Genomic DNA, 19,613 nt, shown 5'->3' with positions numbered 1-19,613 from the left:
TGTGTGTCTCAGGTTTCTACAAGTCTCCAGCACATGGAGGGATTCCTAGAAAAGAGAGACCAGCTTCTTCCAGGAAGACAACAGGTAGAAGAAAATGCCCTTACGCTGGGTTAATTCATCTTTGCTTGAGTTACAGTCCAGATCTGGTCAGACTTCAGGATAAACCCATGCTGAAGGGGAGAGCAGGACTACAGGTTTAATTCAGTAACTACTAAAGAAGTGTCCATCTCAGCAGTGGACTGATCAGTGACTTTAGCAGTACTTGATAAAGTCCTTAACAGAAAGAGAGAATGAATTTTTTGCCTGTATTAGGAATCATACAGAACAGGGTCTGTCTACATGTGATGGATTTATAAACCGGAACTTTGGCTGTACAAACATGTTAAGCATGTCCCCCTTCAACAAGTTTCAAGACCCTGTTTGTTGGTAAAGGAAGTCCCCACTCCCATAGTTTCAGTGATTGAAACTTCTAACTGTACTAGAAGAGAATTAAGGCTCATCTTTAGAAGACATGCTTTGTTTAATCCAAGGTTGAATGAGACTGAAACATGAATTTTTATCCTGGGAAAAAAAAAAAAAATATATCAGGTCAGTAGAATATGGTCATAACAGGACAGGAACTTTTCTAATATTCAACACCTGTTGATGTAATATTCAACAATGTCGATATCTGAGTGTTTGCATGTAAGCAGGTTGTCTTGGGTTGTCTGACCCATAGAATATTTCCTAGGAAACCTTAAATGTGAAAGGTCTCTTTGAAAAACTGAAGCTGATATGGATTCCATCATCTGGAAGAGATATTTTGTTATTCCAGTCCTTTGGATATGCTGAATTTAGTCTGCTCTGATACTGAACTTCCATCTTACCAAAAAAACTCTGACATATCTTCCTCAGCATGTTTTCCTTCATTTCCTCTGAATCACCAAATTAGTCAACTTGATTTACTGGCAAAACAAAATAAGAATATGTACGAGTAAAAGGATCTTTAATCCCGAAAGGTCTCAAGACACTAGACTGACCTTGCACTGGTACACAGGTGGGAATGGAAATGGCAGTTGCTTTTGCACAGTGTTCAGTAGCATTCTGCAGGGGATAGTTTAGAAGATGAAGAAAAATTTGGCAACCATGTTAGAGTGAAACCACAGGCTTACCAAAACTAGATGGTGACCAGCAGGCACAGGCTGGTTCCACTTGGAAAAAAGTGGAGCTTTTAGTGACCAGAAATAGAAACAACTTTGATAGCACTTCCTCCAAGTTATTGCTGGCAGCAGCATGGTGTAGAGCATGCTTGCACCATGTTACATCATTTGTTCAGTCCTGACTCACAAAGAGCCCCTTACTGAATCATTCACACCAGAAACTACAACAGACTTCATTTTTCTAGGAGATAATCATGACTAACAGAGCTTCTGTTATCATAATCTGGGCAGCTCCTGGCCTACTGTGGAAGTTTCCCACAAAAGATTTCACTACTGCAATTAAATATATAGCTAATCATTGGATTTTATTATCATTTTTATTCTTGTAGCCGGGCTCGAGGTCTTGGAAAACCTTCTATGCAAAACTTGATGGACTAAAGCTTGATATCTATAATGATGAAGAAGAAGCATCTAAGGTAATTTCTTTTTTTGAACCTTTCTGATAAAACATATGTTACATTTGCTTCATTTTGAGATTAGGGGTAACTGGTTCTCTTTAAAATATCAGTTAGGTCAAATTCTATGAGACTGAATAATAAGCTTTCATAAGTTTTCAAACATTCTTTCAGTTAAGAATCTCATTCTAGTATCTGCCTTCAAGATATAAAGCAATAGTCCATTGTTCCTCTGTGGTTCTTCCTATTCAGTGAGCCTGACCATGAAGTTAGAAGCAGGAAAAGATAGTAGGGTGTGTAGTCAGCATGCGAGTTGGTATAGAGTTGAATCATAGGATAAAAGGCAAACATATTTTGTTATGATTTCATCCTCCTTCAGAATATATCCGCGTTCCAGTCCCTCAGCATTGCTGGTGCCAAATGTGAGAGGCTGACAAATTACATCAGGAAAGAGAATACCTTCATGTTACGGTAAGTCTTATGGAGATGTGCACTAATAGAAATCTACATAGCTATCCTGTCTGGTTACCTCTGCCTACAGTCACCTAACACTGTATGTTGCTAGAAGACATCAATGCTGTGTCTTACAATGCTTGCCTCAGTCACAAGGACAGAAAGTAAAAGGTAGGACTAACTAGAATGTCTCTTCTACTATCGTTTTTACAGGCTGATAGATGGGGCAGAGTATTACTTTGCAGCACCTTCTCAGATGCTGATGGAAAACTGGCTGAAGTCACTACAGAATAATATAGGTACGTTCTCATTGCCCTCGGGATTGAACCATGTTTTTAGCAAGTGATGGTGAGAGAAAAAGAATGAGAAGGTGTCCTTAATGTGAGGCATTTTGAGCCTTACATTTTGCCTCTGTTAGACAGCAGGGCACAAGTAACTGCCACCTTGCGATGCAATGACCTGGTAGGTGACTTGGAGAATGCCCAGGGTGTCTTGCATAGCAGCCTGTCAGCTGTACTGCAGCCAGCGTCAGGTTATTGCCAGAGAGGGGCATTGCCCAACACCTCCATCCATCCTTTAAATAAAGGATGTTTTGGATCTTAATCAACAGCTTTTTCTCTGAAGCTAGCTCTTTTTCTGGACCCCTCACTAGGCAGTGGCATAGTGGAAAGGAAGCCAGGGCACCACAATTGTAATGGTTTTTGGAGATAACTGGTATGGACCCAGAAATTGTTACAGACACCAAACTCTGCCTCTAACACTACTTTGAAATGTTTTTATCTCTGTTCTTTGACTGCGTAGAACACAGAAACAGACCAGGTTCCACAGCAATGGTAAGGCCTTTTGCTCCAAGCACAGAGACCTCCCAGACAAGACTGTGGAACCTTCCAGACAGAGACTCTGCTGAAAGTCTAACCAGCAAAAGTGCACTCCTGAGGTAAGGGCTCTGTGCTGAAAGGCTGAACAGACATCATCACTGTTTGTACTGAGATAGTTTATAAAGAAGAGAGTACCCAGTGATCAAAAAGTCCTGCTCCTCTGTCATTAATGCAGTAGAATATTCTTGAGTATGACCCTGCCTCAATTCATTTTTGTCATTTATGATTGCTACAGCCAGTTTTCAAAACTGGGCTTCAGTGAAGACAGCTGATCCTGTCTGTGATTGACAACTTAAATTTGGGAAACCCAGAGGAATTCTTTTTATTGCTTACTGAAGGCACCAAAGTTACTGAAATGGATTGTCTAATCTGAAGATTGCATTATGTATTTGTTCCGTGGAGAGAAACTTGTTCCAATACATGAGGGAAATAGAGCAAAAAACTGAAAGAGGTGCCTTGGATTTCTTCTTGGAATATTCTCTCCAGCAGGGTCTGAAAGAAACCCAGACTCCTACATTAAGGAACCAAATCAGTTGCCTAAAGTTACGCTGTTTGAATACTTTCCTCAAAGGCCTTTTTGAGAATCCAGATACAGGCACTGAAAACACAGTAACAGCCAAATTAGGAAACTTGGCCTGTAGTATATAAATCAGTTTGTCGCATTTGGAGTCAGTAAAAATCTTCCAGGCTATAATGTGAAACCCTGGTCCCTCTGGCAGGTTGATTTTTGCTGCTGAGGTAAGTGCCTAACAAGTTCTTAAATATGCACAGTGACTTAAACTCATACAGATTGTCCCTGATTTTCTGGTGATGTTTGTTGTTCATAGGAGAACACCTTCTTTCAAAATCAAACGGGAGAAAGAGTCTGCAGAATTTTTCAGAGATTTGAAGGAAGATGGAACTGCAGTGGCACAAGCCTCCACAACCACCCTGAGCCTAGAACAAAGTGGTAATAAAACAAAGCTGCCTCCAACTTTATGAGAACCTGAAAGAAAAATAACATTTGCCTCAATGAATACCAGACCCTTCACCATTATATCATAACTTCTGGAAATGTATTCATAAGTTTTAATTTAATCACTACCCTTCGAACTTACTTTAATTATGTATTAAATCTGGTCAAACCATTAAACATAATTAAACACAGCTGCATCTGGTATACTTTTGTGGATACGACAACTCTGTCACTTACCATATTACCTAAGTGATACATTCTCCAAGTTACCTAATGGAAAAGCAGAGGGAGGTTTAAGCCAGACTCACACGAAGTGACTTTGCAAGAGGGCAATGGGGAACCATGAGCAGAGCACAAGGTGCAAGCTGTCCATGAACAGCAGCCACCTGCGAGTAGCTTCAGAGATACCAATGGAAAAGTTTTAAGCTGTTTTTATGGTCTGTACATCACAAAAGCAGTAGTCTTAAGGGGAATGCTTTTTTATGTAGTTCTTACAGTGTTTCATAGTCTCCACAATCTTTCACTTTACAATACCAACCATAACCAACTATTCCCTAAATATTTGCCAGGAAAATAATTCTGTAGTTACTCATCAAACTAAAATCATGCATGAACAATCAGCCTTTCCTTACGAAAAGAGAGGAAAAGGGGGATAGCAAGGAGGAAGTCTAGGACCACCAACCACTGCTCTCAAAAAAGACCAAAATCAGCATTTATTTTACATTTACCACTGGAAGGCTGGATTGAGTAGGAAGTGTATAAGGTAGTCTTTTGGGGAAATGTAGGTGAAGGACAAAATCATACTATAGTACATTATCTGTAGGAAGTCTTATCTTGTTCTCATTACATTATTGGCCTTTTTCACTCTTAAATTCTTAAAAGTGAACAGTATGTCAGGTGTACACAAATTACCAAATGTTTATCCCCACAGTGCATGCAGTTAAGTCCCAGCATAGCACAGCTGCAGCAGTAGTGTCATAAAGCCTGGTGACCACATCAGCAAGTCTGTTCTTTTTAGCAAGCAGCATAATTTTCTGGAAAGATGTTGCTCCTTGGGCTAACAGAAGTGTCAGTGGGACAGGCCCTCTGGAGGTCTGTAGTGCAATGTCTTAATCAAAGCTGACTGATTGTGAATACTAGATCAGGTCAGAGGCACATTCTGCACCTGTTTTTCACTTCTCTTTGTTCAACTGCATGAGATTTCTGTCAGTTCAGTCCTCAAGTTTTCTGAAAGTCCTGGACTGAAGATCCGCCATCTGTCATGTTCACCACTCCACATGTTTTTTAGTATTGTCCACAATTGTACTGAGAGTGTCCACTCACATTGTGCCCATCACCGATGAATTTGTAGAGCAACATTAGTCAGTACTGAACCCCAGGATACTCCATTTGTAACCAGCCGATGCCTAGAAGTAGAGCTATTAATTGTTGACACTGTAGAGGGCAGCTCAGCCAGTTTTCAACCCACCTAACAGTCTGTTCATCCTGCAAGAACTCCAAGGTTCCAAAATGAGAATGCTCAAAGAGACAAGGGAAAAGCCTTACTAAAAGTTGAGTATATTACACCTAGCTGTCCCCTTGGGAAAGCTGCTCTGAGTGTGCCTGATTGCCGCCTTCTCTTCCACGTCCTTGGAACAAAGTCCAGGAGGACTTGCTGCATCTTAGCAGGGGCTGTGGTGAGGGTGTTTGAGGGTGACTGGTCTCATCATAAATAAATAAATAGATATGGAACACTTCATTATTTTCCATATCATTCATCATTCGTCACTAGATTTTCCCACATGTTTATCACACTAATGGTCCCACACAGAACCACTGTGATGTCATTGATTTCTACACAGCTGAAAAAAAATGTAGCTACAGAATTTAGGAATTTCTGCAACACCACAAATCTGGGCTTTGTCTGAGTGGCAAACCTCCCAGGACAGAAACTCTGGCCATCAGATGAGCACCTCTGTCCCACACTGGATGCCATCTCCTGTCAATAATGCTCTTTACTTCCTTGATCATATGTCAAATAAGAAAATGGAATTTAAGTAACAAAGAGCACTCTGAGCCTTCACACAGCTACTGTGACTCTCCCCTTTCATTTTCCTGTTGGACAGGCTGTTAGCCCTAAGGGAAGGTCATCACAGTGCCTAGCAGTCAAAGCAAAGATAAAGAACTGGAACAAAACAATGAAAACTAGTGCTAGGAAATTGCTGGATTAAGTATATAGGTGCAGTGAACTGAATCTTGTCCTACAGGGGATGAGACAGAACCATCCTGACGGAAAGACACACAAACACCCACACACTTGTGTGAGATGCTTATGATCCAAGCTCCCCATCCCAACAGCAAAGCTGTTTTGCTAGTTCCTTCTCAGTGCCTAAAACTGAGGACCAGGGTGTAAAGGCAAGGACCCACACTTGTACACTGACTCCAGCTAAACAAGACATAGAATTTGATGGAAAAGTAGAGAAAATTTTAAAAAAAAAAATGTTTTTAGTGTAAAATAAGAGCATAATCTGAGGGTATTTTCCGGATAAAATAATCTCTTTCCTTTAAAAATGCTTTGTGGTGCTGGATACATTATGACAAGTCAAAAGCATATCTGGGGAGGTGGGGAAAGAGGGGGGGATGATCTTACAATCACGAAGGAAGCAATTTTCAGACAAGACGTCACCATTTTCTGAAATTGCACTGTGGCAATTCAGGTGTCCATTGCTGCGGGCCTGTAGAAGACTTCAGTCTTTAAATTGTTGGAGCTTGATATTGACAAATGAAAGGAATTAGATGCTGTCAGGTCTGTGCCTCTCTCCCAGGGATCATCAGTCACGGCAAACTGCATCAGTCACGCCAAATTGCATTACTGGGGTCTTAGATGAGATCTGACTAAGAATGATTCCCAATCTCCATAGATGAAAGATAATTGCACTTAATGCTTTGTCTCATCTTACAATGGTTTAATGCCCTGGTTTTTGCCTTGAGGTGCTGATGTAAAGAACCCATTGAATTGGCTGTGCACAGTTAGGACAGCATCAGTCCTGACTGGCACTGCAAAATCTCAGCAGCTGAACGTACGCATTAGCCTCACTCTGTGAGCCAAGAAAATCCCTTGGCAGCCACCTGCGTGTCACTCCCAGGAAGCAGACAAATGAGAGAGCAGTCATTTCCTAATGAAATGAACTTTTCAGGGTTTGCCAGAATCTTGCAGGGAAGACATTCAACTTTTCAAAAGTGATTCACCTACTAGAAATGCAAAGTGCCATGGGATTAAATAATTGAGTGTAAACCTCTCATTCTGCACCTGACAATATACCAGTCCACTTCATTCTCTGACAGTGTAAATGATTTTCAACATTAAAAAATGGAAATGATCATCATATCTGGATGGGCTGTAGCTTTGGGGGTTAGCAAGCATGACGTTTCAACATGAAAGCAGCACATTTGCAAAAACTATTTTGCTAAACTATAAATTTTGCTAAACTATAAATTTTGCTAAAATATAAATTGTTTGAAAGGTGTTACATTTACCACTATAATGGTCAAATAGAGGTAAGCATCTCTTGTTGTTTGCCAGAGGGATGGGAGGGGAGGACTTGGAAAAAGCAGATCATAACCTGGGAAGCCTGTCATTATTATATGTAAGCATTTATTGCATTATTGCAAATATTAAATGAAGAATAGGCAGGGTTTGGTTTTCCTGTTATCCACACCCACAGATAAACTGGAGCTCACTAGTAATTACAGGGGCAATTTTAAAGCATTTTATAGTGTAGTGTAGCTCTCTCAATGCTTTTCCTAGTAGGACAGATGTAGTGGCCTGCTGATTTCACAGGCTGGATTGCTCAGCCCTCATGCTTTTACTGATTCTGGCTTCCCAAAGCAGAAGCCTCACGTGCCATATGATCCCAAATGAGGACTCCATCTGCCTCTGCACAGCTCTTGTTTCCTCCTCCCTATAAACCTGCATTTCAAGTCCTGTGTCCTTACCTGATCACTTAACTCCTGGCACTGCGAGGTGCACTGAGGAGGCAGCTTAGGGAGGCAAAGCCATTGCTTCCCGCAAGGCTTAAGCTGCTGTTGCTCAATAAGCCTCTAGTAACTGCCAACAGTAACTGAGGCTCTTAAACTGAGATGCGTGTGAGACATTTCAACATTGTTTATCCCAGAGAAGCTTTCCCAGCAGATGCCCCAAAGAGGGTGAGAGGAGATACACACCGTGATGTACGTCAGCAGTGGGAGGACCTCCCTCCAGATGCACTGGAAAGAAGGGAGCAGTGTGCTCATTCTGAGCATTGGAGATAAAATTACCAGTGTTGTTGTGACCATATGTCTTCCGTCAGTGCTGACTGCCAGGAATGGGCTAGGAACAAACTGAAAAAATGTCATGTAGTTATCTGAGGCACGAAGATCAGTTTGGCTTGCTAATCTTAACCTGATTGTGCTCTGTCCTTTGATACCTCTCTCCATTTTCCTCCTGCAAATAACCTTTGCCATCAGGAACTGATTGGTACCCCATAAATGTGGATTATTTCTATATTTTCTTTTAACAATGTCATTGCCATTACTAAAACTGCGGCTTCCGTATTCACCTGGCTTTGTCAAAGTTCTGCCTGGATTTGGCATTCTATAAATATATACTGGTTAGTGGGTTATCATTGCGTGAAGTTACAGTTTTATGCTACTTTTATTACTCATATCAATTACTTAGTAGTGAATTCTTGAAACAAAAAGCTAAAATCCTTGCCCAAAGTATCTTGCAGCCTTTACTAGAATATATGGGCAATAACATTAAGAGAATGGGTCACATAGGATGGTAACTGAATTCTTCCACTGCAGGACTGTAAGAAGTTGTATGACATTTCTGTGGGGGATGGCTCTTGCCTTCTCTCCTCTGGTATTGGACGTTAAATAGTTCTCAGGCTTTAGTAAAAAAAAAAAAAAAAACACTTCTGTCGTTGAATATGGTGCAATGTAGGTGTGCCATGGCTTAAATATGAATTGCGCATTTCTGTCAGGTAAATGTAGGCCAATTCCAGTCCTGGGCTCTCACAAAAAAAAGCACAGTTAATGGTAACTTTGGTTCTGGGTGTGCCATGTAGGTTGGAAGTGAGGCAGCATAGTGCCAGGGTGGAGGAAAGACAGGAGATACAGGCTCGGTTCTTTCAAGGACTGATGTGCAAAGTGGTGTCAAGCAAGCACTGCTCCTATAACCCAAACTAAAACCCTACTGAATCTACTTCAAAGTTTATAACTATCATGTTTCTCCCCAGAACACCTCTAAATGTGTAGGGAAGCTGGGTGACCACTGCAGCAGGCTCTGCCGACCACCCTGGTGCCCCAATTCCTGCCCGGGCCCAGCCAGGACCCTGAAGGCCGCTGCGTGGAGGACTCCATTTTGCGCAGGCCAGTGCTGGGGCGGGCTAGCACCAGTACTGGAGCACAGCACCAAACCCATTAAACAAGCTAATAGTGAGAATTTAACATGATCAACTGCTTATACACTGCGTTAGACACATTTGGTTGTTTTGGAAGGAGGAGGTTTTGGACCTGCAATGAATATTTGCTACCACAAAACTAGCTTGCCATTACACCAGGGCTGCTAAGGTCATTTGTCTATTACGAGGCCCTATCTGAAGGGTGTGTTAGTGGCATGCTGTACCTGGAAATTTTCACCAGCTGTGGACAGTAAATCACTCCTTTATTTTCAAGATGGGAGGATTTACCAATCAGTGTGGTGTTTAGAAACCTAGCTCCTCCCCAGAGCAGGGGCACCACTGCTGGTGCTCTCCGCCAGGGAAATGTCCAAGCTTGGAAGAAAAGCCTCTGGCACAGGACAGCTGATGGCTTTGTGTTTTCTTTTTCTATGCCTCAGCCTGGATATACAATAAGATGATTCAGCTGCAAGTCTCATCTTCATGTACTTTAAATTCTTATGGCTAAGAGGTATAATAAATAATACAGGAAAGCGGCAAGCCTGCAGTTGAAGCTGGGCATGGATTTTTGACCACAGACTAAACACTGCCATGGTTGGAGAGCAAGTTTCAGCTCTCTGAGTCTGAAATAGTGTTTTAACCTGTCAGTATAAAGCATGGTTGATCTGAGAGGGAGAGGCTCAGTGTGCCTCAAAATGGTGTGCTGATGAGACCATTCACCTGAGAGACAAACTCAAGTCCTGCTGCACTGGGCTGAGCCCAGGCTCCTGAGGCTAATGAAGGTGTGAAACCTGTAGCACGGGGCTTGCTGGATTTTACACTCTGCTTCTTAAGGTACGCTGTAATCGTGAGGAATAGTGTCTTGTTGATATTTTTTTCCCTATTTATTTCTGTTTCTGAGTAACCTAGTGCAAGCAGGGGGAAAAAATGCACCCAGGACAGTACAGTGGCTAGGTTTCTTCCATGCAAAGTGAAAGCTAAAGTTTCAATTCCTTAGCTGCTCCAACAAGAACTTCAGGCTTGGTCCTTTTTTAGCCTTTCTGAGGCGTTTCCTGCTCTTTGCTGCAGTCTTCTTTTTCTTGACTAACTTTCCAGCGGGAGGGTTGGAGCATAGTACCAGGTTTATGTACGTACTTTTTATGTGCATGCAACATCTAGAGTTTACATTTCTGTTCTGACTGATTCCGATCAGCCATTTGCAGCCAACAAGGTGATCTAATCATCATTTTTTTTGGCCTGTCTGGCTCTCTCAGCTGCTGTACCTCTGCTGGAGCTGTTTCCAGTCACAAAAAAATACAGCAGATGAAAGTAATGGAAAAGAGATGAGTTTTCACTTAGAGTGAGTTGATAACTTTTAGCTGTTTTTACCAAAGAAGACTTTTCTTTAACTGACTTAGGCTATTGAAGCTCAACATTTAACTGATAACAGTAAAGTTCAGTGAAAGTCAGACTTCTGTCCCCATTTAACTCAAATCACCAAGAGTGAAATAGTGCCGGGTCTTGGCTGTGGCTCAGTGCAGCTGTGTTCCTACCCTGGCCTGTGCCATTCTGCTTGAGGGTTTATTTGCCACAGGAGGTAGAGATTTCCACTTTTTTCCAGCCTCTCAATGCCTTTGGAAGCCAGAACATCTTCTCTCTGATTTTTCTAACCAATCTTGAAGCCATTAAATGCCCTGCAAAACGCTCAGCAGAGGTGCCTAGCGTAAGTGGCGCTAAAGCAACTGAGAAGAATCGTGTCTTTAAGTGCATAAAGACTTCCATGGGTCTGGTGCTCTTTTGCAATATTGTATTTTTAATGAATATATTATTAAACAGTTAAAAGACATAATTTCTATAAAGAGTAGCTAGCAGTTATAAGAATAAACTTTTGTTTCCTTTGTGTTTGGCAGCTGAGAGCAAGCTCTGTGTTTCTGGGGGTTTTCCAGCCGAATGTTCATCTGAGAGCAGTGATCTGGGGTACATTTTGGATGAGGATGTTGCATGCATGAATTCATCTTGAGCAGTTAAATAAACATAAGTCCAGAACAGCACGGACCTGTTTATAAGCAAGCCACATGCCTTTTCATGGCGAGACGCAGACAGGCATTCTCCTCATTGTGCCTGCTCTGGTTTTCATGTGCTCTGGTCAAGCAGATCTTTGACAGAATGTGGCACAAGGACTGGGGATGAGGAACAAACGCACAGCATTTGGGGAACAAACACACAACATCTCAGTGGTCCGTTCCCTTAGACTCCATGTGCACTGTAAAGAACAGGACAAAGGAGCAGACCCAAGCACAGGTCACTGACCAGCTGCACGTTGCTGTAAGGATGCTCTGTAGTTTTGTGGTTTTTCAGGCTGTCTAAATTAGCGTGCTCTGAAACACAGCCCAGCTGTGGTCAGGGGGACAGCCTGTGCCAGCCACCACATCCTGACAGGCTGTGTGGACGAGTGTGCCAGGTCCGCATCCCACCACACTGCAGAGTCCTCAGTCTTCACCCTCACAGACACCCTCCAGGGCCTCCTGCCACACATACTCAGGCCAGCAACGTAATCCTTCAGCTTCATGCTACAATTCAAAAAAAAAAACTTGTTCAGGTAACCTACTGGGTTACCAGAATAGCCTGTGTGGAGGATTTTTTAGGTCTCTTTCACATTTTAATGTAGATTTCTGTTTGTGTTAGCAGCCCTATGCATACACCTGTTGTGCCCCAGTTATGAAGCATTTAAAGAAACCTAATTTTGTCTGCGCATCCGAGATGTGTTGCTGCTAGGTACGTGCTGTCAAGGTTCCTGAGCAAGAGGGATTGCTCCCTGCCCCAGTGCAGAGAGGGCAAGGAGCTGGGCAGTGCTGTCGATGGTGTCACCCACTCCTTGTCCAACTGTCCCGCTCCCACTGCCTGGCTGAGGTGAGCAGGGGCTTTGTATACCTGGCATACTGAGCCACGACGTGCTCCTGTGCAAAGGTCACAGATCCTGCTTGTAGCAACAAACCTGCTGCCATCTTATTTTTCAGCTCAAAAGAGCTCTTTATTTCTTTCTTGCAGCCAGTATCTGGTGAGTTCTTTTCTTCTCATAGTCTGTACAGTTGCACTCACAGCTGTTACAATTCCTCAGGTTTTGCATGGTACTCAACTTAATAAATAAGCATTGTACAAGGAATAGCTCTGAGGCTTATTCACTGCCTTTATGCGCAGCAGAAGACAGCATTTAGTAGATACTGGGTTCAGACAATGAACAGCTTTTGTAAATGCTCTTCCTCTGAGCCTGGATACTGTCTTCATGTGCTAAAAAGGCAGACCCCCTGCTTCTCTTTGTTTAATTTTTCATTTTAAGTACAACTTATTCTAGATATCAAGTAAATTTCCAATATAGAAGAAATGTGCAAGATTTTCCTAGGAAATCGTTTCCATCTCCATGAATCTGCTGTGCTTGGATTAAATATGCCAGAAACAGGTCCAAATCCTCCAGTGCTATGAAATACGGTAACTTCTCAGACTTCTGTGGAGCTCTGTTTTGTATTGCTCAGCATCCTTCCCTACCATTTTTTAATATAGTGGAGGGCTATAAAGTTATTCCAAGCTCCTAGTTCAAGGCAACGTCTCTCACCGTACTCCAAAGCAAATAAAAACCAGGCATCATTTTTCCAAATATTTTCTTCCAGCAAAGACGTGTGAAAAATATTTTTTTTATTATTATTTTTATTTGTGCTCTGTTTTACTATAGCACCTATTAAAAATACCTTGCCTATGATGTTAGGGATTGAAGACTGTAAAGTTGGAAAAAAAATCTTCTGGGTGTGAAATAGAATGACTATACACTCTTTTACATCCTACACTCAGTTCACACACATAAGGAACACTAGCTTATGTCTTGGTCATTATTATTAAATTAAGTGTACTTGTGTCTATGGTAACTACCCTCCCTGAATTTCTGGTATCAAAAGCTCTTGATATTTTAATTCATAAAGGCTCTACCCGTATAAATTAATATAATCACTCATGCCTTATGCAGAATTTTTCCTCCAGCCAAAACTCAAAGAATAACTCGCCCTCTGCAGCTCATGTCCTCTCTCCTTGAAATGTAACTGCCCCCCTCGGGACAGTCTGGAGCAGCATTTCTGTGCCAAACTCTTGCAGGGGAATGGAATAAAGGAATAACTTCTAGATCAGCAAGGGGAATCAGCCAGACAGAATGTAATGGTCCACGTTGCAGTTTGGCTATTATTCACAGGTATATATGACTCTTTGGCCTGACTTCAGAGCTGAGCCCACCAATTCAGTGCAAATTCTAATACTCAGCCTATCTGAAAATCTGGACATTACTGAATGCAAATGGCCAGGACTTGGTTTGTAATGAATCATTCCAAAGACAATGATAATGGGCTCAGGATTGAGGGAACAGGCACATGTAAAGAACTATCACTATCACCACCACCATTTTTTATAAGATTGGGAAGTTCCTGGAAGGTCTCTGCTAACCAGGACCCTCCATTCTTATCAAGTAAAACCAGAGTGGGAGTCTCTTATGGTCTGAAAACTTAGGGGAGGAAGGTTAAATAAACCCTTTTGAAAGCTAGGAACTTGAACAAGGCAAGATGAGAAATGTACAGGTTTCCTCAATTTCCTGCAAATAATGAACACTGTGATGTGTTGTAATGTGACTGTGACATGTTATGTGATTGTTGTGTGTTGTAATGTGACCATCGTAGCCTTCAGTAGGGAAAAGTACAAAAATTCAGCCTATGCATATTCAGCTCCAGAGTGGCTGGGGAGATTCCCAGTCCTGCCACTTCTTTTCCGTTCCACGGCGCTCTGGATTGCCTGGAGGAGCAGGTCTCTGTTGTTGAGGATGTTGTATTTACTTAGGTTCACGAGTTTGTCAAAATTTTCAGAGGAGTAGATTAGCCTAATGAGGTAATAGGGTGAGCAGCTGTTCTCCAGATTTACTTTGCCTTCTTCCATCTCTGAGTGACTGCGCTTTACCCCTGCAAAGGAAGAGAAAAGCCACCACCGTGAGCTGAATCTGGAACAGAACACCCCTGGTGTTGGAGGGGACTGATCTAGTTAGCAGAACCAGCTGTTAAAAACAGCCTCCAGGAGACTACACCCCACCACGCCTTGCAAGAGCCATTCCTGGTCAGCTGTCAAACAGTGTGGAGGTACAGAGGGATCTGAGCTCCCCACGTCAGCCTCTCATCTTTCAGCACCTCTTCTCAACCTCAGCTCAGCCAGATCCCTTGCTGCTGCCAACATCCATCATCCCTGTTGTGGCAATCTTCTTGCTTAAAAGCAAGACACCCTAATTACCTCCACTAAGAAGCCCAGCAGCCTCATATTTATGCTTTTACAAATGTTTACCATTATACTTTCTTTCTTTTTTACCTAACTCCTTGAAGTCTGAATCAAATATGCCCCAACCACAAATGTGCTGTAAGATGACAGTCAGTGGGGCTACAAATGGACTGCCCAGGCATCCCCTACAATGTCTACTAGAACCACGTGAAAGCGGCACATGAACTTTGCTTGACACACAGCAGGCTTTAGTCTAACCCAGTGGTTTCTTGGCAGTGGGATGTCAGGGTGCTGGGCCCAGACTGTCAGTAGAAGTGGTTGTACTAAAAATGTCCAAGCTTTACTTCATGGAACCTCCTGATATTCAGAGAGCTGCATTATCTGTGCTGTCCACATCCATGTACACCTACATCTGCTCCAAGCACAGAAAAGCACAGTCTATAGTGTCATTGTAAATGGGCACTTCACAAGCCAATTCTTTTTCTTTTCTAGAACGTAGTTAAAAGCAGGAAAAACAAATATCCACATTCCACAAGGTGTCTCTCAGCCATCTGGAAATGAAAAGCTCCCCTGTTAAACTTAAAATCTACGCAAACAAGTTGCCAAGGACCCTCCTCCCCCAGCCACCCACATCAGCTGCTGGCTGTCAGCTTGATCGATGAATCACTGGCTGCTGGGAGACATGCAGGTGAGCGACACAGCTCACAGATTTGGGCCTGGAGCACTGAGAAGCTGCAGCAGCTGTTTTGCTCTGCATACTCTCATCTATCTTTCATTCAGAGTGCCTCTGAAACACTCACCTGTTTTACCTGCTAGACACTGTTCAGTAGCCTTACCTGATGGCACATTGCCATTTGGACCAGCTCCAGCTCCACCTAACGAGCCCAGTTTCCTCTGCTGGGCACCTCCTCTGTTTGTCTGCAGAGTTTCTGAATGTGATTTTGTTGGAGTATTTGTTAACATACACGCTCTCTGAGCATTCAGTGGTAAATATCATAGCAGCAAAGGAGCTTTACTTAACCTGGTTTGCTGCTATTCCTATCTTTCCCCAAACGTTCCCTCAGAGACAGACATTTTGCTGTGGTCCCAGAACCACAATATAGTTTTGGGTAAAGCTGTAAAGAGAGGGGTAGGAGACCAGGTAGTCTCACTCACGCAAAGGCCATGCTCTCTCATAAAATTATTGCTAGAGAAGACAAATAAGATCAGTACTGTGGAAAGACAAATGACCCAAATTCAACTAAAATGGCTGAGCTTACCAGGCTCCTTGAATTCCTTAAAGGTGTCATTCACCAGGGGAAAATGAATTACTATGGGTGCTCTGGGGTCCTCTGGATCCGAAAACACGTAACATTCCTTTGGGTTTTTCTCCTCTTCTTCACTTAGCTCCACTTTGGGGAAAGGGATTTTTTGTATCTTGCAATATTTATATGTCATCTCCAATTGCTGTGGATACAGAATGCCAATGCCTTAAAGCCAACTCTAGGACAAGAATCAGGTTTACTGATGCATCATAGAAATACTGTGGCAACTTAATTTATTCCCTAGAATTATGCTGCAATGAATGCATAGACCAAAATAGCCACAGAATAACCCTACTTTTTGCCACCACACACCACAAGTCAGAAAACACTTCTCACCCTATAAAGTTTTTTACAGTTAGAGGAAATGACCACACTTAGAATTTGAGTATATGATCAAGACTTAAAGAGCAGCTTACTTCAAAGTTTTAATAAAGCAAGGATTTGCATATTCTGTCCTGTTGATCAATTCCCATGCCCCCCACCACACAAAAAAAACATGCAAAGGGGAATAATTTTCCTGACTACCCATGTGGACCTGCAGAAGCCCTGAAATATGTGATTAAAACTAAATAAACATGGTACATACACTACAATCTAGAGCAACCAACCTCATACAGTCCTCTCCCACAGAACACCAACTAACTCTATTACTCACCTCAGAATCTAACCCTTCTGGTATGAGGATCCCTTCTATGCCTTTCTCATTTAGTCATTTCTGAAGTAGATGGTCACTGTGTAATTTGAGCATTATCTATGAATTTGGCTATTAAATCTCACAGCTTTACAAGAAGAGTTTAACCAGGGCTGGAAGGAACAGAGCACATTAATCTTCTCACCTTGAACACATTCCCCAAACCATAATCAAGTGAGATAATGACGTCTACATTCCTTTCTGGCCTGAAAAGTGCTGCACCACTGGTGTTAATGAAATAGCCAACATCTATCAGGCAAAGATATTTCTGCAGCGGTGTCAGATTGTTAGGGAAAGAGTCCAGCACAGTGTCTGAAAAACATTTTGAATATAGTTAGCAGTTCATTGGTAGGAAAGAAGGAGTCAGTAATTCTGGCTTGCTACACAGTAAGGGCAGCCCCTTGGTTGCCCTCAAGACCAGGCTCACCTCCCTCCATAATGCGACCCCACAATCGTGGCCTCACAAAGGCAGGCTGTGAGGCAGCCAGGCAGAGGGCAGGTGAGACACAGACTCCGCTGGCCTCACAGCTGCTCTGGGGATTGATTTTTCACAGAATACAGACTTTTGCCGATTTTTTTCCCCTGCTAAGAACTGGGAAAAATGCAAACAACAAAAATAATTTCACAGTGTACCAACAAATCTAACAAATGCAGTACCTCTCTGCTCTTATGCATTGCTCTTTATTGCTTTTGCATTCTCTGGTGTAGACTCCTGTCCCTGGGTGAAAACTCTGACTTCAGCTTGCTTTCAGTGACCTCTCATATTAATTTTCTTAGCTGAAAAAACACCAGATCATGCATGCACCATCTCCTACCATCAGCTTAAAATACTGCTCGAATTAATTAAACCTCACATTAACTCAAAACACAGCAAAAAGTGGATTATCCTAGCTGGCGTGTTGAGATCTAAAGCCAGTTTCTAACAGCTAGATTCTCGTTTCTCTGCCAGGAACCCCACCAGCCACCCTGTAGACAGCAAGTCCCCTATTGTTCTCCTGGTATCATTTCTATTTCCATAGAATAAAAATTTTTTGCCATGGTTTTAAATATCAAAATAGTGTTTAAAGAGATTTCTTCAAGTTCAGAAAATGAGGCAGCAAAGCCCTGAGCAGACCCCTCAATCCCTGAAACATCTGTGCTTAGGTATGCTCAAAAAAATGTTGATTTCAGAAATACTGCAGGTAAGTTCCAGCATCTCACTTCTTTCAGCCGCTCTGCTGCCCTGGCCTCATTCTGTAGTGTTGATTTAAACCGAGTAGAATAAATCCAGCTTGTTCCATAGCCTGGAATGTTTGACAGCATCTTGAAGTAATAACTCATATTTTTCCATTCCCTTGGTGTCAGATCTTTACAAAATTATTTGCTTATTTTAGCATTCATGGCTGATAGGAATTCACAAATTCTGCTGTAAAGAGAGACGTTTGCATGCAGTCCCTTTTTAGCTCTAATTGGCCCGGTGAATATTTTTAGTTGAAATTACAGTGCCTCAATTTTCTTATCATGGAGATGGAACTGTGCAGTATTTATGGCTGGATAAGTGAATTAGAGCTAGGCTTTTCCTTGGGAGAGTCCCTACCTCCATTTCATACTCAAAAAGAGGCTTTGAAGAAGCTCTTCCTCAGGAATTCCCTCAAAAGCACAAACCCTACCGTAAATGTATTACAATGATTCCCTACTATGAGTTCTCAAATTTATCACCACAAAAATGAGGCTTTTCACAAGCCATTTAAAGTGTTGTTTTAATATGTCAGTTAACCTGAGCTGCAGGGAAGTATTTCAACAGAACTATATTCTGGAGACCTCTCCTATCATGAGGCTACCATTTCTGCCCACAGAGCTGGCATTTACTCCTGCGCCTGTTCTAGAGATGGATCCAGCTCTGGTTTTAGCTTGGTCTCATGCAGGTAGACAAAAAACAATACATCATCTACTGTTGTTTCCCACTCCAGACTTTTATTTTCCCTTTTCCCACTCCAGACTTTGGCCTTCCACTTATTTTACTTTATTCGGAGAATATCTGCCCTGAGGTAATCTTTAGTTTTCCTCTTCCTTCAAATCCTCCTTGAAATCTGCTTCTACCTGTTTGCCTTTACAAAACTGCTAGTCGGTAAATGTAAGGACCTTTTTCTTAATGCTTGCTGACTGACAATTGTATCCTTAATCCGCCTTCTTAAAGTACTTGCTCGCTTCCTTCTCTCACCCACCCTTCTTATGCTACTTGTTTTCTTAGAGTAGACTCTTCTAGGACAAAGACTTCTTGCTTACTGAACATGCTGAAAGCACTTGGCACTCTGTGGGCTCTGCCTTAATCCACAAAAAACTCCACACCTCTTGCTATTGTCAGCAAGCTTCAGGAAGCAATGGCAGCCAGACATAAACAGTGTTGTAACTTGCATGAAACAGAGGAGACAAAACACAAATTGCCAAAGAGAAGGACTTAGAGGAGGCAGAGCACACGTGTTTTCTTGCTGAAGTCAGATTAGCCTGACGCGTGTGGGGTCCTCCCATGCTGATATCTGCCCATGGAATAAATGCAAACGAGGATGCTGGGATTACAGGAAGATTTGTGGTACACAAAAGCTCAGCTCCATTACCTTTCACACAACATTTCATAGTTTTTGAGGTAAAAATATTATGACTGCTTACTTTGCCCTCCTGCAGAGCACAGGCCATAGGAAATTACTGTTCCATTTATACATCAAGTCTAGGTATCATGTTTGTTTAATATATTCAGTCAAAACCTATGTGACTCCACACAATTACCTGCTGGTTTATGCCCCTAATGTTACCTCTGTTTCTTTACCTCAAGAGTCTATTCTTTTTTTTGATTCTTTTGACTATTAAACCTATGCAGAATGACAAATTTCCTGTAGAAGAACATGCTGTGACTCAAATTACAGATCTCTTCAGCAGGTGGCCCATGGACTAGTTCATGATAACCAGTTAACCCTGAAGAAAGAGATAAAACCAAATTCCATCTCAGAAGACTTCCAAATCCTGAGAAAGTATCTCTAAATGTGAGATTTCCAAAGTCTAAAAAAAAA

The 19,613-nt window shown here is 42.1% G+C and overlaps 2 protein-coding genes across 3 annotated transcripts in view; one reads left to right on the top strand and one right to left on the bottom strand.

Moving 5' to 3' along the window:
- SPTBN5 (spectrin beta, non-erythrocytic 5) overlaps positions 1-4,038 on the top strand; it is a 104,796-nt gene extending 100,758 nt beyond the window's left edge. For both annotated transcript variants that reach the window (XM_032188411.1, XM_032188410.1), the window contains 6 exons: positions 13-84; positions 1,529-1,615; positions 1,974-2,065; positions 2,261-2,346; positions 2,849-2,984; positions 3,753-4,038. In XM_032188411.1, coding sequence (XP_032044302.1) covers positions 13-84; positions 1,529-1,615; positions 1,974-2,065; positions 2,261-2,346; positions 2,849-2,984; positions 3,753-3,906 — 627 coding nt within the window. In that variant the 3' untranslated portion in view covers positions 3,907-4,038. The remainder of the gene's footprint in view (positions 1-12; positions 85-1,528; positions 1,616-1,973; positions 2,066-2,260; positions 2,347-2,848; positions 2,985-3,752) is intronic.
- Positions 4,039-12,962: 8,924 nt separating this feature from the next.
- Positions 12,963-19,613, bottom strand: part of LOC116489921 (cytosolic phospholipase A2 beta-like) — a 28,416-nt gene continuing 21,765 nt past the window's right edge. Inside the window, exons 19-21 of the mRNA XM_032188672.1 lie at positions 16,715-16,881; positions 15,834-16,020; positions 12,963-14,267 (exon numbers count right to left, since the gene is read on the bottom strand). Of these exons, the coding sequence (XP_032044563.1) occupies positions 14,023-14,267; positions 15,834-16,020; positions 16,715-16,881 (599 nt within the window). The 3' untranslated portion in view covers positions 12,963-14,022. The remainder of the gene's footprint in view (positions 14,268-15,833; positions 16,021-16,714; positions 16,882-19,613) is intronic.

This window comes from Aythya fuligula, chromosome 5, assembly GCF_009819795.1.
Source record: "Aythya fuligula isolate bAytFul2 chromosome 5, bAytFul2.pri, whole genome shotgun sequence".
In the NCBI taxonomy this organism is placed as follows: domain Eukaryota; kingdom Metazoa; phylum Chordata; class Aves; order Anseriformes; family Anatidae; genus Aythya; species Aythya fuligula.
This window is presented reverse-complemented; position numbering and strand designations above follow the sequence as displayed.